The 23619-nt window shown below is 43.9% G+C and overlaps 1 protein-coding gene across 1 annotated transcript in view; it reads right to left on the bottom strand.

Annotated features, from left to right (window-relative positions):
- The window catches only part of LOC121289976 (bone morphogenetic protein 1-like), a 140386-nt gene that overhangs the window by 70261 nt on the left and 46506 nt on the right, over nt 1-23619 (bottom strand). The window contains exons 3-7 of the mRNA XM_041210002.1: nt 10527-10610; nt 9439-9600; nt 8248-8365; nt 3775-3953; nt 3151-3256 (exon numbers count right to left, since the gene is read on the bottom strand). Of these exons, the coding sequence (XP_041065936.1) occupies nt 3151-3256; nt 3775-3953; nt 8248-8365; nt 9439-9600; nt 10527-10610 (649 nt within the window). The remainder of the gene's footprint in view (nt 1-3150; nt 3257-3774; nt 3954-8247; nt 8366-9438; nt 9601-10526; nt 10611-23619) is intronic.

Here is a 23619-nt window from a genome sequence, read left to right as displayed (position 1 = left end):
GGTAACAGAAACTAAATCTGGCAATCCTGACATATAACAAACTGCTCCATGCTGCAACAGTTCTTGGTCCATATCCAACTTGCAGTCCTTGATAATGTTGCTGACTCTAAGTTTAAAACTATAAGTCTCTGCTGGGAGGGCCCCTCTCCAAAATTTTCATCTGCACTGCCTCAACAGGGGTTGGTAATAAATTAAGCTTTCTTGGATAGCTCATTCACACGACACCATCAACATCTATTGTGATTGGAAACGTCAAAGTTAAAAGTCTGTTTATTTTGGCAGGGGCTGCTCTTGCCTATTCTTAAATGAAGAATAATAGATTCAAGCCATGACCCAGTAACCAAGTTTTTTTCATCCTCGTGATTGGGGAAGCAGTTATAGTTCGATGTCGAAGTTAACAATCATTCAACTGCTTCAGCTGACACAGTGTGAATGGTTGTGATGCCACCAGGAATGGATCTCTCAGGCAGCTGTTCAGTCTGTGGGTGATGGTCTGACTTAGATGGCCACAGTCACAATTTGAACTGTTCCTCATGCTCCACTTGTGCAGCAAGTAGCCACATCTCCCCTGGCCCATCCTCAAGAGTTTTAGGGTTGTCCAGATTTTCCATGGAAGGTTGAAACCTGGGACTTCACCAGTCAGGTCAGTTACCAGGTTGCAGCTGGTGATGTCTGCAGTCAGCCAGGAGCTGTGCCATATAGAGGTGGGGCTGCAGTCAGTTTGTAGCATGTGGAATGTGTTCCAGTGGGGACTACAGGATTTCAGATGAGCGCGTGGGTTTTTCTGATGTCCTGTGTCAATGGAGCGCTTTCAGCGGTGTGTTAACAGTCAGCCAGTGGTGTTCTTTGAGGGGGATGATTTCCTTGCGGACATCAGGAGATCCAATGTATGCTAGCACAGGAAGCCACTCGAGCTGTTTTGGTCTCAACGTTCCAGAAATAATCCTTATGGCTTCCCGGAGGTGGATATCTGCCACATTTGTGTGGTGCCTCCTGAGCCAGGTTGAGCAGCAGTACTCTGCTGCTGGCTAGGCCAGGTTGAGTGGCATGTTGACTGCTGCCCCAGATAGTACCCACTAGTTTCTGCATGAGATTCACTCTCATCTTGCCCTTGGCTCCAGTGTTTTGGAGATGTTGCCGGTAGGTCAAAGTACGGTCATGAGTGATGCCAAGATATTTCAGTGTTGGGTCATGGGTGAGTTGTTGGCCACAGAGCTGGGTATGAAGTTCTTCTCTGGCCTTTGAGTTGTTCAGGTGGAAGGTTGAAACGACAGTCCTGGCAGTGTTTTCTGAAGGAGGCTTCCAAAGAACATGGATCTTCAGTGAGTGCTTGCACAATGTCTTAAGATTCTTTAGCCTAAAAAGCCAGTAAAAACCCACTGGAAAGAGACCAAGTAATACATGATGCTGGGACTGAACTGCTCAAAGTACAAAGGCTGCTGAAGAACTGGAGTCAGCTCTTGCCTGTTAAATGTGATTTCACCCAGAAAGTCTGTGCATTCATCACAAGGGCTGACTCAGCTTTAGCTGGACTGGGCTGGGGGATGGTGTGGTGATGGAGGAAGTGGGAAGGGAGGACAGAGTGTTCAGGAGGCAAAGAAGAAGCAAGGAAACTTCTTTAAAACAGACACTAAGCCTCAGTAGACAAAACATTCTTGGCACAGTTGAGTTGAGTCAGACGAGTGATTACACAAATGAGGGAACTCAGAAGATTAGGGGGATGCTTTGATCAATGGTTTCAAGATATTAAGGGGAACAGATAGGGTAGATAGAGAGAGACTATTTCCATTGGCTGGGGATTCTAGGACTAGGGAGTACAGATTAAAAATTTGAGCCAGATCTTTCAGGAGCAAAGTTAGGAAATACTTCAACATACAAAGGGTGGTAAAAGTTTGGAACTTCTCCACACCAGCAGTTGTTACTCGATCAGTTGTTAATTTTAAACTGAGATTGAGAGATTTTTCTAACATGGACTCAGGTATCAACCATCTATCCAACAAGCCTAAAGCCATGATCTAGTCATTTTTGTGGCACAATTAGTTCACCACATAAGAAACTCAGAGGGAAGGGAATTATACTTTGGCTTCCTGTCTAATCAGTCTCCTTCTAAACAATGGATATCTGACTGAACTGTGCTACACTGCGAGAGAGAACTTGCATTTATAAAGCGCTTTTCACAAACCTCAGAACAACCCAGAGCACTTCACAACCAGTGGCATACCAGTAAACTGCAGTCACTATCATGAATGCACAGCAAGATCCCACAAATAGCAACATGATGAATGGACAATTAAACATTGGCCAGGACCCCAGAACTCACCTGTGGTGCTTTGATTTATGCTGGGATCTTTTATATCCATCGAGATAGCAGGTGATGGTACTTTGTTTAATATTTCCTGCAAATCCCAAGGCTTCAGGCAATGCATCGCTCCTTCAATACTGCTTCTCTGACAATGCAGTACTCTCTCAATACTGCCCTGAGATAGTACACCACTTCCTCAGTACTGTCCCTCCCTCACTGCTGATCCTCTAACAGTGCAGCACTCATGGTATTGCTCCTCCGATGGCACAGCACTCCCTCTGTACTGCCCTTCCGATAGTGCAGCACTCCCACAGTATCGCCCCTCCAATGATACAGCACTCCCTTAGTACTGCCCCTTTGACAATACAGCGCTCTCTCTGTGGGGATGAGGTGTAGGGTTAGGGAGGCTTAGGGTGGGGAGAAAGGGGAAGGGAAGATGGGGTAAGAAAGGGAGCAGGTAGATAGGGGAGCAGAGGAAAGTGGGAAAGATAAGAAGGGGAGGGAGAATTTGGCAGAGCAACAGTCTGGGATCCAATGAACTGATCCAATTATTTTTCATAGGGCCTACAGTTTTCCTCAATTTTACTTTCTGATATATAAATTCTGATACAAACAGTATATCTTTTGAGCCTCCTTAGAGGTTTTAGGAGTCTATTGGACTTTGGTTCTGCATCCAGCCGTGACAGACGTCTGTAATCGGTCATCACAGTCCAGGACAACTGAAGCCAACAACACCATTTACCTTGCTGAGTATGTGTACACTCATGAAAAGAAAACACCAACAAATGTGAGGCAGGCAAAGCCTCCAGTTCATCACATGTGAAAAATGCCAGAAGGCTGGCTCAAACCTTGAGAAAGTGTTCCGGGCGTAGTGCATAATGCTGTCGAAGTCATACGTCTCACCCAGTGAGTCCACCTCATCCGGCTCCATCTTGAGGAAGTTGTACTCTTGCCCTGCAAAGGGTTTTGATAACCGTGAGTGGCCCAGTAGTCAAAGAAGTGCAGCTTTATATAAGGGGCAAGTGAGGCAGGTTTCCAACTATAATTCACAACTGTGTATGTGTGTGTGTGTGTGTGTGTGTGTGTGGGTGGGTGTGTGGGTGGGCGGGTATGTGTATGTGTACAAATGTTAATTCGCATATGTGCAGCTGGCACATGTGTGCATGTGTACGTGTGTGTTGGGGGAAGAGAATACTTGTTCAAATTCCTATATATAACTTCCACAATGTTTTTAATTAAAGGATTTCTATCTTCTCATGTTTGGGGTGTATATAGGATTAAATATATAATATATAATACACACATACACACACGGAGGTTGTGATAAACAATTGGCAAATTCTCCAGTCTATTCAGTGATATAAACATCAACCTGAAAGACTTGTATTTATATGCCACCTTTTTATGTCCTGGAGTGGTACTTGAACCCACAAACTTCTGACTTAAAAGTAAGAGGCACCAGCCACCCTTACCTGGCTGGATGTTTTGCCTTACAATGGTCACATGATGGTCTCGGTCAGGCCTTGTGTGCTCATGCCAAAATCCAATGACGTGGCCCAGCTCGTGGACGACAATCCCAAATTTGTCGCAGTTCTTCCCGATGGATATGGCCTGGGGTCCTCCTCCTCTCCGACCCACGTAAGAGCAGCAGCTGCACACAGAAGCAAGCCACACACAGCCTTGTGAGAAGGGGATGAGGCTTTAAAAGGCACAGAAAGAGGCTCATTGGGGATAACAAGCCTCCGCCAACACCAAATACACCTAGCTCCACCATACCCCTCAGCCTTAATGCCCTGGGAACCATTTTGACTTTGGACAATGCCAGTGGGGAGAGCAAGCAGCTGACTCAATGCCATCTGAAGTTAAAATTAACCTCCAAATTCATGCACTTGTCTCTTTTAATCCATTAACGCTCTCTGTTTCTATCATTACGTTTCAGAAAAGAATTTAAGCACCATCAGTTCTCTCTGCTCCAGTTCCCTTTCTTCTTAAAGAGCTGATATTGTGTTAATTAATGAATGAAAGAGGGCTGAAAGAGGGAGTTGTAGAATGGGAGGCAGGGAGAGAGAGAGAGATGATCAAATGGCATATGGAACAGGATGTTTCAATTTCTATGGATGCAGGCATGTCAAGTTCAGGAGAGTAGTTGGAAGATATGTGAAGCAGGATGCATACCAAACCCAGATTCAACCTGAGAATTTGTCCAGATGTTGCAGAGCCTTTTAAGAGAAACCAATACAATATTGCATAGAGTGTACAGCATAGAAACAGGCCATTCAGCCCAACGCATCCATGCTGGTGTTGAAGTGCCACACAAGCCTCCTCCCACCCTGCTTCATCTATCAGCATACCCTTCTACTATACCCAACGGACTACAAAAGCAGTGCTGGAGACTTTACTATATATGGGAAATGGAATATTATCTGTTCTTTTCAAAATACACAGCGGATCAGTAAGTGCATCAGGATTCAGGGCCACCTTCAAAGCTCTGCTCCTTCAGCCTTCCATTCCCCACACTCTCATTTACCACACCATCTCTCCTAGCCTTTCCAGCCTTGCTGGCATCAGGGTTACTGCCTTAACCCTTCACCTGGGTTTCCCAATTTAAAAAATACCTTTTGGAAACAAGAAGAAAAGCCAAACAAGAAACGTTTCCGTTACCCCAACAGCCAGACGCATGAAGAGGAGAAGGAACAAATTCATATTTTAGGGTCGATAAGGCAGGTATATTTCCACTGGTGGTGGGTTTGGGTGGGGGAGGAGGAGCCGGGGCAAAAGGGAAAAAAGACTTGCATTTATATAGTGCTGTCTACAACCAATTCGCGCACAGCAAGCTCCCATCAACGTGGTGGCGTCTGATGCACTTTTACACAGGTTTTAGTCTGGAACTAGAGGCTCCAATCTTTCCATCACACGGCTGACCAGGAACTCTCATGTTCTTACTACCTGCCGTTGGCACTTGTTGGAAGGATTTGCTGATTGACGATCAACGGTTTGGCCGCATTATCCTTGGCCATCAAGGCCTGGAGCAGGACTTGAACCTGAGCCTTCTGGCTCAGAGGCAGGGACTCTACCCACTGCACCACAAGGCCTCCATACACAGACATGTGATAAAGGCTAAATTATCTATTTTTTGTGATGTTTGAGGGATAATTATCAGCCAGAAGAACTCCCCTGCTCTCTTTTGAAGTTGTGGCATAGGATCGTTTATATCCACCCAAGCAGACAGATGGGGCCTCGGTTTAACAAAGGAGCATAAATCTAAAATTAAATCTAAGCTCTTTAAGGATGATCAGAGGAAGCATTCCTTCACACAACTGGCAAATCTGGAACTCATCCCCCCACCCAAGGAAACAAAAATTGGGGTCATGTGAAAGCTTCAAAACTGAGACTGAAAAACATTGGTTGTCCATCAATACTAAGGGATAAGGAGCCAAGTCAGGCAGACAGAGTCGAGATACAAACGAGCCATGAACCAATGACATTGAATGGAACAGGCCCAAGTGGCAGAATGGCCTCTTCTCGTGCTCCGCATTCACATGACTAATCCCAAGTGATGTGCCTCTCGTTCACACTCTCTCTGTTATTACTTCTCAGCAGCTTGAAGGCATCATGCACCTTACGTCACGAGAATAAATCAGATCTCACACACCATATGAAGCTCTTGGTGTTTTTCCAACACAATGAATGCATTAGTCCCGATCTTGGGTAGCTTAGCGACAGGCCAAGAAGTCCTGTTGACACCAGCTCATGACAGCGCAAGGCTACACAACACTCAACATCTGTTCCTTCAGGAAACTGTTAAATCCCCTCTGGTGAAGATATTTGTTTCAGTGTCGGGCCCCTACGGGGAATTGATCCATGTTTACGATTGAAACACTTCGACCCAAGTGTCCATGACATCATTTGATGCCTTTAGGTAAGTGTTTAATTTGCGCTGCTGCCCTAAGGAAGGCCCATCTTTATATTAAAGGCAACACGGAATTGTCTCCCAAATGCGCAGGATTTGTGCAGCTGTCTGGAAGCTAAAGGGAAAACAGCTGAAAGCTGCCAACACTGGAAGAGAATGCAATGTCCCTTCAGCTGATCTAACAGGTTGTGGGCATTAACAAACCTTGACAATCGTGGCTTTCAAAAGATCATTATCTGAAAGGGATAAAATTTGAGGGCCAGGGTGTAAAAGCAGTGGAGTGGCCCTAGGTGAGTTGCTCCTGCAGGAAGCCGGCACAGATGCAATGGGCCGAATGGCCTCCTCCTGTGCTGTTACCATTCGGTGATTCTTTGCTGTCAGCTGTGTAAGGGCGGCAGCTCTGGCAATCAGTGATACTGAGGCTGGATCTGTGCAACATTACAACACTCGAGTCAGTTTGAGACTTGTGATGGAGGCTCAAGCAGCTGTACAGGTTCACATGCAGGCACAGCCTCAGTATAATCACTGTCTGAAACACAGATTCAACTGTTACTCGCAAAAGGGATTGGATAAGAGCTTTGAAAATGAAACATTTACATGACTAAGGGGCAAGGGCAAGGGAGTGGGACCAACAGAATCACTCTTTCAAAGAGCTGGCACAGCCACGGTGGACTGAATGGCCTACATCTGTGCCATATGATTCAAATAGTTAAATCAAAACAGTGGTATGTCACAAGGCTTCATTTCCTGTTTTCAAAGGTTGTATGTGATACTATTTTACCAATCTCAGCTCTGTTCAGGTGAGCATGGACTCAGAGACCCATACTGCCACGTCATCAGCCACTGTCAACCTCATTCCAAGCCAGCAATGAAAAAATGTCATATTGATGGAGTAGAGGATGCTTGTCGAGAGTGGGGCTGAAACTCAGCGAGTAGAGCAATTTCTACCTGTATTTAACCCGTGCTATAGCTGCCTTGGGGGTGTTTGATGGGGGCAGTGTAGAGGGAGCTTTACTCTGTATCTAACCCCGTGCTGTACTTGTCCTGGGAGTGTTTGATGGGGACAGTGTAGAGGTAGATTTACTCTGTATCTAACCCCGTGCTGTACCTATCCTGGGGGTGTTTGGTAGAGAGAGTGTAGAGGGAGATTTACTCTGTATCGAAACCCATGCTGTACCTGTCCTAGAAGTGTTTGATGGGGACAGTGTAGAGAGAGATTCCTCTATGTCTAACCCCATGCTGTACCTGTCCTGGGAGTGTTTGATGGGGAAAGTGTAGAGAGAGATTTACTCTGTGTCTAACCCTGCCCTGGGAGATGTTGGCACTGGGTTTCTGAAATGAAAGTGTTTAATTCCCAACATTAATCATTCTTTGACTTCATGAACATCCATCACTTTTATGAGCAAAAATATCATTAAAATGTTGTTTTGATTGCCAAGCTATTTCCCACTGTTCACACAGAGTTAATCCCTTGAGGAACAATTTATGTGAGTTATAAAATTTCAGCTGTCATTGTTCAAGTGTTTTAAGTGAAATAAAAGTAAAGATTTAAAAATCCAGTATTGCTTTTTAGTATTTCGTACCCCCCCCACAAACAAACAATGCAGTTGAATTTAATTGCCCCAGCAATGTACGCATTGCAGATGGAATGATCTGTTATCATGATGACCATGAAACCATTGTTGATTGCTGTAAAAACCCAACTGGTTCACTAATCTCCTTTAGGGAAGGAAATCTGCTGTCCTTACCTGGTCTGGCCTATATCTGACTCCAGACCCACAGCAAAGTGGTTGACTCTGAACTGCCCTCTGAACAAGGGCAATGAATGCTGGCCTAGCCAGCGATGCCCACATCCCATGAATGAAAAAAAAACGCATTAGAAAGAACCATAAAGGCCATTCTGCTCATCATGCCTGTGCTGGCTCTTTGAAAGAGCTCTCCAATTAGTCCTACTCCCCTTCTCTTTCCCAGCAACCCTGGGTTAAAGGTATTAACTGTGCTGGCGCCAGAGAGCCAGCTCCTCACAGATACTTACCCACAGGGTCTGTACGTGAAAACAATATAGCTCTCTTCATCTGTGCGTTCCAAGAATGTGACACAGGTATGCTTTTCCCAATGCCTCATCGCCTGTCTGAAGATAGCTCTCTGGCTCCCTGTAAAACAACACAGATTCTACTCAAATCATTCAGACAGGCAGAACAGAGAGCACAAGGTGCAGGTAGCTTCAGGGTGTACACCTACACTGAGACCATTCCAATTACCATGTGGGCCTGGAAGACACTTCCCCGCTCTTTACCCATCTTCTGCTGACTCGCTCCTTCAAGTTCTGCTGAGAATTATCAGCATCAGAAGTAGCAATCTTCTGCTGGACTGGGTTTGTTTGCTTTTCTTTCTTATGGAGGCAACTAGACACACAAGATACACACCGATTATGTATCCCCACCTTGGCTGCTCGCTTGACAGCCCATCATGTTATTCAATTGTTTTTGTGCCAGTTTGCTTTTCCAAATCCAATTTTCTAAGCATTTGTTGAAGGGAGCATTAGCCAGTGCTCCTACATCTTATTTTTATGAAATGGATAAATGAACACAGAGGAATCATTTACAACTACAATAAGAATACCTTTATTGAAAACAGTGACATGTTGACGAAGCTTTTTATCTTGCACTCACCAGAGCAAATGCAAGAATTCCAAATTTCAAACAATCACAACAATTTATTCTACAGAAGAAAAGGGTACTGATTGGTTGGCAAGTTGACTCTGACTGGCCAAGGCGTTGCCATGGAGAAAGTAAGGAACAATAGGTCCCCCAAGCTTTTTAATTCAAAAAAAGGTACATGGCTTGAACATATTACATCTGTTTGCAGAGAATGGGTGTATGAACGTATGTCACTTCTAGCAAGGATAAATGAGCTGAGTAATGAGCGCAACTGATTGTATTAAATTTGTTGTCACTGTAGCTATTGGTGCACTGACTTTCTCCATGGCAACACCGTGGCCAATCAGAATCAACCTGCCAACCAAACGGGACCCTTTTCTCCTGTTGCATAAATTGTTGTGATTATTTGAAATTTGGCATTCCTGCACTTGTCCTGTTCAGTGCAAGATGAAAAGCTTCGCCAACATGTCTCTCTTTTCCGCAATATTCAAGAATATTTTTACTCAGTGAGCTGCTTGGTCCAGAAAGGTTGGGTAGATCCCATTTGAGGAAATGCTAGCACTCACCAGTGAAATTTCCTCCAATCACATAAGGAATCACACCCTCAGGCCAGACTCGCTCGGGCCGGGAGGTGGAGGCTCGTCGCATTCGACTGCGAGTCTCATTCTTCCGGACCTTTCTCCCTCTCCGCTGAGCGGACTTTCCTCTGCCATTCCGGAGTCTGTCACCTACACATAATCAGGAGAAAGTCTGAGAACATGGCAAGAGCACAAATGCCAAGTATAATAGAATACTCCCTGTTTACCTGGACGAGTGCAGGTCCCACAACACTGTAGAAGCTAAACACCGTCCAGGACAAAGCAGTCCGCTTGATTGGCACCACATCCACAAACATTCACTCCCTCCACCACCGACACACAGTAGCAGCAGTGTGTGTACCATCTACAAGATGCACTGCAGGAATTCACCAAGGCTCCTTAGACAGCACCTTCCAAATCCATGACCACTACCACCTAGAAGGACAAGGGCAGCAGATAGATGGAACACCACCACCTAGAAGCTCCTCGCTAAGCCACAAATCATCCTGACTTAGAAACATATCGCTGTTCCTTCACTGTCGCTGGGTCAAAATCCTGGAACTCTCTTCTTAACAGCACTGTGGGTGTACCTACACCACATGGGCTGCAGCAGTTCAAGAAGGCATCTCACCACCACCTTCTCAAGGGCAACTAGGGATGGGCAATAAATGCTGGCCCAGCCAGCGAAGCCCACATCCCATGAATGAATCAATAAAAAAAATCAAGGATACTCCAAATGTGGTCTCACCGAAGAAAGAATATGAATTTAAAATTGCTTCCTTTGATGTATCAGCTGTGTTAGAGCACTGTCAGAGATCAAGTGAGCTCCGCTGACCACACCAATTCTCATTAGGAATGAGGAACCAGATATTCTGATACTTTACCCACATGAGTATTTGGTGGGTGTCAGTGAGTATTCATTTGAGGGGCCAAGGTGAACCCAATACCCAGGAATATTTACTTCCCAAACAGCTCACTGGACAGTGATCAGCAGGAATGGGATTCCTGCCCATTTACATTCTCCAATTAAGCTAATGAAGTTTAGTTAACACAGCACAGATTGCTTGGGGTTTTACCTCTCCGCGTGTTGCTGCTGGGTTGGCTAGTTCTACTGTCCTTTGGGGGGCTTGTTCCATTCGAGTGCAGACCATTTAGCAGATCTAAGAGAGAGAGAGAAAAAAAGAGGCTGTTCATTTTTGTTTTAGTCGAACAGACATCGCCATGAGAATTTAAAGTGAGATGCTAAACTCATGCAGAATTGTCCCAGTTTGCTCCAAAATAATTACTGTCACCCAATTGGACAATAGGTCCAAGCACCCCAGCTCCACCGATGGGTGAGGGTTCAATCCAAATGAGTTAGCTAATCCCAAACCTAGCAAGTAGTGATTGAGCGTGTTTGTGCATGAGCGTGTTTGTGTTTGCATGTGTGTTGTGTTTATGATAGTATATGTGTATGTGCATGTGTGTGAATGTGTATGCACGACAGACGCGCATTCATATATGTGTACGACAGTGTGTGTGTTTATAGGTGCGTATGTGTATGAGTGCATGTGCAAGCAGTGTGTGTATGTGTGTGTGTTTATGTGCAATAATATGTGTATATGTACATGTGAGAAAGAGTGCATTTGTATACCTAAGTGTGTATTTGAGTGAGCATTTGTGTGTGTGTGTGACTGTGAGAGATGTGTGCAAACAGTCTGTTTATGCGTACGTATGTGTATGCGAGTGCACTTGTGTGAATGCGTGTACGTGTGTATAGAAATGAGTATGTGACAATGTGTGTATGTGCAACTGTGTGTGTATGTAAGTGTGAGTGTATGTGCAATAGCATGTATGTGTGTGAGAGATTGTGTTTGTGTACACAAGTATCTGTACATGAGTGCATGTGTGCAGCTGTATATTTGTACATGCGTGCAACAGTGTGCTTACGTACCTGTGTGACTGTATATGCGTAGGTTTGAGTATGCTTAGGTGTAGCTAAGTATTTGTATGTGAGTGTGTTCCCACTGCGTGTGTGTGCATGGAAAGGATCCAAAGGTGATCCCCCACAAGCGTTGAACAGCCAGTTGTGTGAGGGATCGCACTGGAAATATCAAACTGTTCTCAATGATGGTCAGCACCTTCAAGACAAGAAGGGAAAAATGAAACAGGCTTTACAGGAGTGGATACAGAGACCACAGACAAGATCACAAAGCACAAATTTTAGATGGTGCAAAATTGGTTCGGCACTTTAATATTTTTATAAAAAAAAAAACTCTGCTGAAATATATCACCACAACTATCGGCAGCATGTTATATCTGTAAAATACATAACTGACCCTTGGGTTATCGCAGTGGCCCTGGATGTGCCAAGATATTGAAATGGATCCAGTCTCTAATCCCTGAGACAGCCATCTGCAGCTACAGTTCTCCAACACAAACTGTATCTGTGCCAAGCTCCTAATGGATTAAGTCATAGTAAAACAAGGGGCTTCATTTCCCATTCTAGGCGTGAGCACACTTTACTTCCTAAAGTCATTCCATCGCAGGGATCATCAAATCTAGGAGAAGAATCTGAGATGCAAGACCCCACTAAGTTTGCAAAGAGTAGGGCAGGCAGCAAGTCTGGGTTTTAAAAATGTATAAGATGAAGGAAAGACTGTGAGAGCTAAGGAGCATTACAATTCAGGGTCTTCCAATACTTTCTGCTTAGACTCAACACAGTTAAAGGGACAGTAGCATAGTGGTAATGTTACTGGATTAATAATCCAGAAGTCTGGACTAATGCTGTGGAGCCATGAGTTCAAATCCCACCATGGTAGCTAGGGGAATTTAAATTAAATTAATTACTAAGTCTGGTTTAAAACGTCAGTCTCATTAATTTTGACTGTGAAACTACCGGCATATCGTGATTCACTAATGCCCTTCAGGGGGTGAAATCTGCCTTAATCCAGGCAAACAGCAATGAGGTTGACTCTTAACTGCCCTCCGAAATGGCCTTGCAAGCCATTTGGTTGTATCAAAGCGCTACAGAGAAAAAGCACTATGGGTGGAGATACAGAACATGGACTGCAGCAATTCAAGAAGGGGTGGCTCACCACCACCTTCTTGAGGGTAATAAGGGGTAGACAATAAATGCTGGCCTTGCCAGCAATGCTCTTATTCCAAGAATGCATTAAAGAAATGTCCTCTGTAGATCCAGGATCAGAAATCTGGCCTTATCGACGAAGTACCTGAGGCCTTTCATGACGAGGGCGAATTGGTACATACATTGGAAACAGTGAGGGTTTCCAACCCACCAGAATCGTCCTGAAGTTTCCAGGAATTAAAGACAAATTTCCTGGATATTGCTGTTCTCTGCAGGGTTTTTTTTTTGTTTTCAGAGGACGGGTCCCTTGTACAAATATATGTTGCTTCTCGCAAGCAGAAATAAGCCACGTTACCAACTCGACTGATTATCTTAAATTGGTTGTTGGTGTAGCTATTAGCCCACTCAAGATGGTTCAGCAAGTGCTGCCCAAAAGTGAAATCACACCTAACAAAATACTTTTAGTTTTGAGTTTTGCAAGTGCAGGCTGTACCCTGCCTATTACGAACAACCAAAGGAACATGCAGTTTGATCCGTACATCCCAGCGGTTGGTTGATCGAATCAAACAGCATATTCCTTTGGTTGTTTGTGATAGGCATAGTGCAGACCGTACTCAAGCAACCCATGCTTGCAAAGCCCAAAACAAAATGTCTATAGTTAGATGAGAACTGTGATTGGGGAGCACTTGCTGAACAATCCTGAGTGTGCTAATAGCTACACTAACAACCAATTCAAGGTAATCTGTGATTCATTTACGTTTGCTAGAAGCAACATACATTCATAAGCAGGGACCCATTCTCTGCAAACAAAAAGAATATGCTCAAGCCTTGCACATTTTTTGAATTACCTTGGAGCTTGGGGAGATTATAGTTCCCTGTTGCTATCTCCATGGCAATGCCTCAACTAATCAGTCGACTTGCCAACCACTTAAAGCCCTTTTCTCCTGCAGTATAAATTGTTATGACACTTGAAATTTGGCATTCTTGCATTTGTCCTGATGAGTGGAAGCTGAAAAGCTTCACCAATATGTCTCTCTGCTCAGCAATATTCAAGGTTTGTACTACCAAATGAATGGCAGTAATTTTCGTAATTTCCACCGTACATCCATGATAAAATGGATTTCATTTTTATAAAACCACTATAGCTTTCAATTTTCATAGCAATACAAGAAGAGGGAAATTGGAAAAGCTCAATTGCCAACATGGCAGTGTAGCAATATTCACTTTTTCCTTTACTGTTAAGCAGATACTAGATGGAAACAGTGGAGGAGGCCATTTAGCCTATCATTGGAATATAGGAGAAGAGGAGGCCATTCAGCCCATCATTGGAACATAGGAACAGGAGGAGGCCATTCAGCCCATCATTGGAACATAGGAACAGGAGGAGGCCATTCAGCTCATCACTGGAACATAGGAACAGGAGGAGGCCATTCAGCCCATCATTGGAACATAGGAATAGGAGGAGGGCATTCTGTCCCTTGAACCTGAATACTATTCAAAGAGATCATGGATGATCTGTGATCCCTTAAATCTTAGGCTAACAAAAATACTACCAATCTCAAATTTCAATTGGGATACCAACCTCAAGTTAGCAATTGACGTAGCATCAACTGTCATTTATTGAAGAGAGCAGTGCTGACTCTTTGAGAAAGCTAAACAGTGTGTCCCATTCTCTTGCTTTTTCCCCAATAGCTCTGAAAATCTTTCCTTTTCACGTGTTTATCCAAATTCACTTTAAGAATTATTATTGAATCTGCTTCCTCCACCCTTTCAGGCAAAACACATTCCAAATCACAACAACTCACACTTAAAAACAATTCTCATCTCACTCCAAGTTCTTTTGCCAGTTATCATAAACCTGTGTCCCCTGGTTACCGACCCTCCTGCCAGTGGAACAGAATTTTTATTTAGGCTATTAAAACCTTTATATTTCACAACACCGCTATTTAATCTCCCCATAATCCTCTCTACTCCAATGAGAACAACACCAGCTTTTCCAGTCTTTCCATACCATATAATTAAAGTCTCTCAATTAATCAAAACTACTAGGTAAATTTTTCAGAGTTCCTGGTTGAGAGGGCTGCTCTCTGTGGCATATCTTGAAAAAGACAGACAGACATGAAAGCTTCCAGCTCACTTGGCAAGTTCCTGATGCACAAATTTCCATGAAATGGAACCTCAGAGACGAAATAAATCTCATAGTTTCACAAATGGAATACTCTTGGCTCTGGGATGTGGCAGCACTTGCCTGGCGATACAGATTTCTCATCTTCTCCAAAAGCCATCATTCGGAACCACAGTCACAGAGAAAGGTTTCAAAACATTTTTTATTTATCAATGGGATGTGGGCATCATTGGCAAGGCCAGCATTTATTGCCCATCCCTAATACCCTTCAGGTGGTGATGAGCCATCTACTTCAATACAACTGAGTGAATTGCTAGGCCATTTCAGAGGGTAGGTCAGAGTCAACCACATTGCAGTGGGTCTGGAATAGGCCAGACCAGGTAAGGACAGCAGGTTTCCTCTCTGAAGGATGCTAGTGCATCAGATTGGGATGACAACCACATAGTTTCATGATTATTAATAAGACTAGCTTTTTATTCCAGATTTATCAATTAATTGAATTTAATTTTCCAAATTGCCATGGTGGGATTTGAACTCATGTCTCTGAATCATTAGTCCAGCCCTCTGGTTTACTAATCCAATGACATAACCACTAAACCACCATACCCCTGACAGACTGCTTACAGATCCTAGTTTGAAGAATATAAAATGTAGACAAGTGTCCCACAGTCTGAGACCCTGGTGTAGAACAAGTTGCAGTGCAAGATGGTGCAATAACCTTTCCTTCAACACCGTGAGAATGTAGCAGGAAGAACAAGGTTTAAAAAGAAAGTCTTGCATTTATATAGCACTTTTCACAACCTCAGGACATCCCAAAGTGCTTTATGAAGTAGTAGCTGTTGTAATGCCATCCAGCAAACAGGAGTGGGAAGTTGGGAAATTGAAGCAATGATCATAATTATATCAGATAGAGATAGAGTGTGAGAGAGAAAGAGAGACAGGCAGGCAGAGAGATAAAGTGGTGTGGGAGTGAGAGTGAGACAGAGACAGTGTGAGAAGCAGAGAGTGTGAGGATGAGAGAGAAACAGAGAGTGTGTGAGAGAGAGAGACAATGCGAGTGAGTGAGAGAGAGAGAGAGAGACAGACAGACAGGCACAGAGCAGGCATGTAAGAAGGTTTCACCAAAGGCAGGTGTTTTGGCTCAGGGATTGAGAGCGATCACTGGTCACACAAATTTCATACTGTCCTGTTTAAAACGATGAGAGAAATATTAGAAGATCTTCCCTTGATATATGGTTGATGTGTTAAACAGATCCTCATCAAACATCAGTACACACTGAACTAAATAGAGAAAGCTGGGAGCCAGAGTCCAACTGCGCAGCTTCCAAAACAAACCATCAAGGAGTTATTTAAACACACCCAATATTTACAAGGCAGGAACATTTCCTGTAAATTTAAAAATACCTAGGCAATGCTGCAGCTCCCCTCACACAATACAATAGCCTCGGTGATAACTCAAAATTGGTAATAACTGCTTTCCTTTGTTACGAGGCTCTTTTGGCAACACAAGTAAAACACTGAGCTTTAAACAAACTGAGCACTATGAATCAAAACAACTTGCATTTCTATAACCTTCCATGTTAAAATCAAAATCCCAAGATGATATGCAAATAGAAATATGTGAGGAAGCAGGTAAGGATAGGTTAGCATGACATACAGAAAGCTTAGTTGAAAAAGGACTTGCATTTCTAGAGCGCCTTTCACAACCTCAGGTCATCCCAAAGCGGTTTACAGCCAATGAAACACTTTTTGAACTGTACTCACTGTTATAACATAGGGAATATAGTAACAAATTTGTGCACAGCAAACTCCCACACATCGCAACAAGACAATGACCGGATCATCTATTTTTGGTTGAGGGATGATTTTGTTTTTTTTGGCCAGGACACCGGGGATAACTCCCTTGCTCTTTGTCAAAATAGTCCCATGAGATCTTTTATGTCCACCTGAGAGGGCAGATGGTTTAATGCCTCGTGTGAAAGGGGACCCCTTTAACAGTGCAGCACTATCAGTACTGGACTGGGAGTGTCAGACTTGATTTCTATGCTCATGTCTCTGCAGTGGGACTTGAACCCATAACCTTTGTGGAAGTCTGAAATGATGGCAATGGAATAGGCACACCTAAGGGTGATAAAAAAACATGTATTCAGGGCCGAGTTAGGAACGAGTGTGGGCAAAGCTAACCAATCAAAAATAAGCAGTATTAATTATAACCATCGGATTTGAAGCGGAGGTCAGGCCACCAAACTAACAACTGGCTCTGCTGTGACAAGTATGAACGAGGGTGATGGAGTTGGTGATGAGATATTGATGGAGTGGGTGGGTGGGGGGGGGGGGGGGGGGGGGTGTTGGGGGGCAAAAAAATAGCTTCAGTCTGCTGCTGGAAGATTTAGAGAGGCCAAGAATTCATTCCTTCACTTCATTCCAAAGATATAACCAGCCTCCTTCAACTGGGGCTTTGATAACGTTCAGAAACAGCTTGAGTTTAGTCCATGGCACTGGATACCATCGGAACCTTCTAAGGGGATTAAAAAAAGAAACTCCGCGGTCCAAATTATACATAATAATAGGTGTTACAGGAGTGGTTTGAAGGCTGCAATCTCAGTGTAGGGTCAGGACATCAGTCATTAAGCCATGATGATGGTTCAAGACTTCATGTAAGGCTAGTGCTCTATACTTCACTTCAGCATATCCATCATCCTTATTGTAAAATCATCTCAACAGGTCCGATTTTCCAAATTTTTAAAAAATTCTTTCATGGATTGCAAGCATGGCTGGCAAGGCCAGCATTTGGTGTTCATCCCTAATGGTCCTTGAAGCTTCCATGTCCTTGAATTGCTTAATTTGCATGTCTACTGATAAATAATTTATTTTCTACTTATTAGGCAGCTGATCTGTTACTGTCTGTTTTGTGATCCGACCACCAACCATCACCCCCAGCCCCCATGTCCCTGCTGAAGTTGAGTTTTATCCCCAAGGAATGGAGACCAAGAGTATTGAACTTGTCATGCTGTCAGTTAGTTAGTTGATAAAACATACGGGATCCTGGGCTTTATAAATAGAGGCACACAGTCCAAAACCCAGGTTATGCTTACACTGATAGCCAATTTAAGATTGTCAGCCAAGCTCACAATGTGGCACACTTATGCATGCAAGAACTGTTCTTCAGTGTAATTCTTAGCACAATCAGGATTGCCACATATATTTGCGCACAGAGCCCTGTCCTTTGCAGACAAAAGGATCAGGTCCATACATTACACGTTTTTTTAACTAAACAAAAACTCAGGGAACAGTCATTCCCTGGTCCATTCCCCAGGGCAATGCCTTGACCAGAGTCAACCTGCCCAATTTGAATTTGAACAAAACTGGGCAGTTAACTATTCCAGGCTGCATTCTCCAATTGGATGCCTCCACAAATCAGAGTCCATTTGCCAACCAATCAGCACTCTCTTCTCATGCAGTATAAACTGTTGCTCCCCCTTTACTGTTGGAAAAATATTGCAAATGATCCTGATGAGTGCAAGAGGAAAAGCTTTGATAGCATGTCTTTTTTTTTCAGCAAGAGATTGGTGTGAGAGATTGCAGTTACGTGAAGAAGCTTAGGTCATTCTCCTTAGAGAAGGTAAGAGGAGATTTGATAAAGGTGTTCAAGCTCATGAAGGATTTAGACAGATTAAATATAGAAGAACAGTTACCAATTGTGATAACTTGTGGGTACATATTTAAGGCGATTGGCCAAAGAACCAGAGGTGACACAAGAAAACTTATTATGCAGATTTTTTTTGGATTTGGAATGCACTGCCTGATAGGGGTGTGGGTACAGATTCAGTAGTAGCTTCAAAAAGGAATTGGATAAAATCTTGAAGGAGAAAAAAATGCAGGGACATGGGGAACGATTTGGGAGACTAACGGGATTATTCTTCCAAGGAGCTGGCGCAGACTCGATGGGCCGAATGACCTCCTTTTGTGCTGTACTGTTTTCTAGTTCTATGTAATCAGCACTGTTGAGACAATGTGATTAGAGTGAGACATGTTTGCAGAGGCAATTCTAATTAGAAATGTGCATATAGGAAGTTATGTGAGATAGGTGGTACGAAGTGTAGATTTTGATACTTTTCATAGTTTAATAGTTGATGTGTAGAATCCTTGAATTTGTAATGCTGTCACACTCCAGCATTTTGAAATAAATGGGTAACATTATTGGTAACAACAGTTATTCTTATTTACCCTAAGCATGGTGTTGTAACCACTCATCAACCTGCTACAACAAACACAATGGAAATATGAACTATTTGCCGACAAAGCCATGGGAAATTTGCCAGTTCTGATAAAATGCTTTGAGAAGTGTCAGTCAATATTTAAGCCAGCACTATTGTCACTTAATAAAATGGAAAAATGGGAACAAGTATTTTTTTTTAATCTTGCATTTCTATAATGTCTTTCACAATCACAGATTGGCAATGAAGTATTTTTGAAGTATAGTCACTGTTGTAATGTAGGAAATGCAACAACCAACTTCCACACAGCAAGCTCCTACAAACAGCAATGCAATAATGATCATATAATCTGATAATCCAGGATAAATGTTGGCCAGGGCATTGGTGAGAACTCTTCTATTAAATAGTGCTGTGGGATCTTTATGTGACCAACCAAGAGGGAAAATGGGGCCTCAGTTTAACATTACTTCACAACAGTACAGCATTCCCTCAGTAGTACACTGGAAACGTCAGCCAAGACTTTTGTGCTCAACACTCAAGAAGCCTGACACAGTCCAGGACAAAGCAGCCCGCTTGACTGGCACCATATCCACAAACATTCACTCCCTGCACCACCTTCGCACAGTGGTAGCAATGTGTATCATCTACAAGCTGCACTGCAGAAACTCACCAAGGCTCCTTGGGCAGCACCTTCCAAACTCACGACCATTACCATCTAGAAGGACAAGGGCAGTAGACACATGGGAACACCACCACCTAGAAGTTCCCCTCAAAGTAACTCACCATCCTGACTTGGAAATATAGCTGTTCCTTCACTGTTGCCGGGTCAAAATCCTGGAACTCCCTCCCTAACAGCACTGTGGGTGTACCTACACCACATGGACTGTAGCAATTCAAGAAAGCAGCTCACCACCACCTTCTCAAGGGCAACTAGGGATAGGCAATAAAATGCTGGCCTAGCCACGAAACCCACATCCCATGAATGAATAAAAAAAAGTCCTGGAGTGGGACTTGAACTCACAACCTTGTGACTCAGAGGCAAGAGTACCACTTCCTGAGCCACAGTGAACATCTTCAAACAGGATTGGCTGAACAGCAATTAATGGACAGTTACAAAAAAGTTTTGACACTTCTCAAAACATTTCTGATGAGAAACAGTTTGTCAAAGTATTAATGTAGCTGTGGAATCCACTTAATCTCTCATTTAACATCCGCTGGCTCCAGGAATCTAGCACAATACAAACTGTGGGAGTCCCTTTACTCAATTGGAATTCCAGGTTCCTAAACTGCTTTAGGTGGGGGTTGTCTAAGCCTTGGCAAGTTCCCAAAGCTCACAGGATATACAAAACCAAGCCTGCTCCCCAGTAACTGAGAGAGAGAGAGCCAACAGCTAGATAAACTGCTAAGGAGCACAAGATTAAGAAGTAGACATGGATACACATGCAATTCAACCTCAGCCATGAATAAACATGTTTCACAAAAGTTAATGCAAGCAACGTAGGCTTACATCCCACACACTCACAACTGTCCAGACCCAAACAAGAACTCCCCCCGTTCTCCAGTTTCAAATGCTCAGCATGTTTGTAACAGTGAGCCACTGCCACGTTTCACCCACAATTTAAAAACAGCACAGATTAGAAGTAAGGGGAATAAAATGGAACTGCAGCTATGAACACAACACATTTGCGATGGAAACAGCAGTGCTGTGGCTGTTCAGAAGGTCTGGGGGCGGGGGTTTGCCTGGAAGACAGGCAGGCTAATGTTTAGGAACATTGTTAACTCGCCCTTCTTGCTTCGGATCTTGATGGAGCTGCTGTGCCTCTTGTGGCATTTTCCGTTTCCACGGTGGGGCCAGACAGTTTGAGGTGAAGCACGTACAGCCGAACTCTATTAACTGCTTTGAATTAGATGTGAAGAGGCAGCGGTAAAACGCAACACCTCTGCGCCTCTGACAGTCCATTTTACACTGTCACCTCTGCTGCTGTGAAGCCAGACACTGGAGGAAGCACAAGGACAGGAGGCCATTCAGCCCGCTTTACTATCCATTTAGATCATGGCTGATCTGCAACTTCATTTCATCTGCCTGCCTTATTTCCACATCTCTCAAGGCAACTATCTAATAAAAATCAAATCAATCTCAGCTTTGAAATTTTCAGTTCAGCCCCCCACAGTCTCAACTGTTTTTTGGAGTTCCAGATTTCCACTGTCTGTCAAGAAGTGCTGCCTGACATTGCCCCTGAATGACCCCGCTCTAATTTTAAGATTATGCCTCCTTGTTCTAGACTCATCCAACCAGAAGTAATAGTTTCCCCCTATCTACCCTATCAACTGCTCTAATCATCTAAAACACCTCAATTAAATCCCCTTTTAATCTGCTTTACCTGAGGGAACACAAGCTGAGGCTAGGCAACCTGCCTCATAACTTAATCATTTAAACTCCAGTTAAACTCTCATTCACGCCTTTGTAACCTCTAGAACTGACTACTTCAATGTTCCCCTGGCTGGCCTCCAATCCTCCACCCTCCGTAAATTTAAACTCATCCGTAATTTTCCTCCTTGTGGTTTAACTCACACCAAGATCCATTCAGCCATGAACCTTGTGCCAGTGTTGACCTACATGGGCATTTGGTCAAGCCTCAAATTCTCATCCTTGCTTTCAAATCATTCCACGGCCTTGCCCGTCTCTATCTCTGCAATCCCCTCCAGTCCCACAACCTGCCAAGATCTCTGCGTTCCTACAGTTCTGCCCTCGTGTGCAAGCCAGGTTCTAACTGCTCCATCAGAAGGATGTAAATACATTGGAAGCGGTTCAGAGGAGGTTTACTAGATTGATACCTAGAATGAGCCGGTTGTCTTATGAGGATCGGTTGGACAGACTGGCTTGTTTCCAATGGAGTTTAGAAAAGAGTGGGGGATGGATTGAAGTGTATAAGATCCTGAACCGTCTCGATAAGGTGGACATAGAAAGGATGTTTCCTCTTGTGGGTGAGTCCAGAACTAGGGGGCACTGTTTTAAAATTAGGGGTCACCCTTATAGAACAGAGATGAGGAGAAATTCTTTTTCTGAGGGTTGTGCTACTTTGGAATTCTCTACCTCAGAAGGTGGCAGAGGGGGTGGGGTTATTGAATATTTTTATGGTGGAGGTACTTAGATTCAGCAAGGGAATCAAATGTTATCAGGGTAGATAGCAATATGGAATTCGAAAAACAAACAGGTCAGCCATGATCTTATTGAGTGTGGCAGTAGGCTCGAGGGGCTGAATGGCCTACTTCTGCTCCTATTTCATATGGTCGTATGTAGCATTGGTGACCTGGCCTTCAGCTGTCTGGGCCCCAAGCTCCAGAACTCCCTCCTTAAAACCCTCTGCCTCTCTTTCATCATTTGAGACATTCCTTTGACCAAGCTTTTGGTCATCTGCCCTAATATCTCATTATGTGGTTTGATGTCAATGTCTATTTGAGGACATTCCTTGGGATGTTTTACTACATTAAAAGTGCTATATAAAGGCAAGTTGTCAAATACAAAGGAAAGCTCTCTCTGGTCTGCCCCAATGAAGCGACTCAAAAGTGCAATGGCTTTCCAATCCCAGATTCAACAACATAGTGGAGTCACAGGTCAGCTAGACTGCATATGTGAAGAATCCTTGTGAATCAGACAGCCCAGGCTGAGTCAGTTTCACAACCAGCCCTGGTGGGATTTGAACTCAAAACCAATGGATTACTAGCTTAGCACCATAACCATGACCACTACCATCTAAAGGACAAGGGCAGCAGATAGATAGGAACACCACCGCCTGGAAGTTCCACTCCAAGTCACTCACCATCCTGACTTGGAAATATATCACTGTTCCTCACTGTCACTGGGTCCAAATCCTGGAACTCCCTCCCTAACAGCACTGTGGGTGTACATACACCACATGGACTGCAGCGGTTCAAGAAGGTAGCTCACCACCACCTTCTCAAGGGCAACTAGGGATGGGCAATAAATGCTGGCCCAGCCAGTGAAGCCCACATTCTATGAATAAATTTTAAAAAACCATTAAGCTATAGTACTCTCTGATGTGGCTAATGCCAACAGCTGCTAACAGAATGGCTGTTTCTATGCTGTACGGCATTAATCTGTAATAAGTGTTTCCACGTCAGTGGAGGTTGCGGCAGCAGAGTGAGCCAAATGGCCTATTCCAGAATTTCTACCATTCTATGGCTCAAGAGCAAAACTGTCTTTTAAAAAATAATTAATTAACGGAATGTGGGCATCACTCGAAATTCCAGAATTTGTCCATCTCTGATTGTCCGCAAGAAGATGGTGGTGAGTCACCTTCTTACACTGCTGCAGTCTTTATGGTGTAGGCACACCCACAGTGCTGTTAGGGAGGGAGTTCCAGGATTCTGACCCAGTGACAGTGAACGAACAGCAGTATAGCTCCAAGTAAGGATGGTGTGTGGCTTGGCGGGGGAACTCTCAGGTGGTGGTGCTCCCATGCATCTGCTGCCCTTGTCCTTCTAGATGGTAGCGGTCGTGGGTTTGGAAGGTGCTGTCTAAGGAGTCTTGGCGAGTTGCTGCAGTGCATCTTGTAGATGGTACACACTGCTATCAGCTGTGTACCAGTGGTAGAAGGAGTGCATGTTAAGATGGTGGATGGGATGCAGATCAAACAGGCTGCTTTGTCCTGTATTGAGCTTCTTTAGTGCTGTTGGAGCTGTACTTATCCAAGCGAGTGGAGAGCATTCCATTACACTCCTGACTTGTACCTTGTAGA

Source organism: Carcharodon carcharias, chromosome 17, assembly GCF_017639515.1.
Source record: "Carcharodon carcharias isolate sCarCar2 chromosome 17, sCarCar2.pri, whole genome shotgun sequence".
Taxonomy (NCBI): domain Eukaryota; kingdom Metazoa; phylum Chordata; class Chondrichthyes; order Lamniformes; family Lamnidae; genus Carcharodon; species Carcharodon carcharias.
Note: the sequence above shows the minus strand (reverse complement) of the source record. Positions and strands in the feature narration are given on the sequence as shown.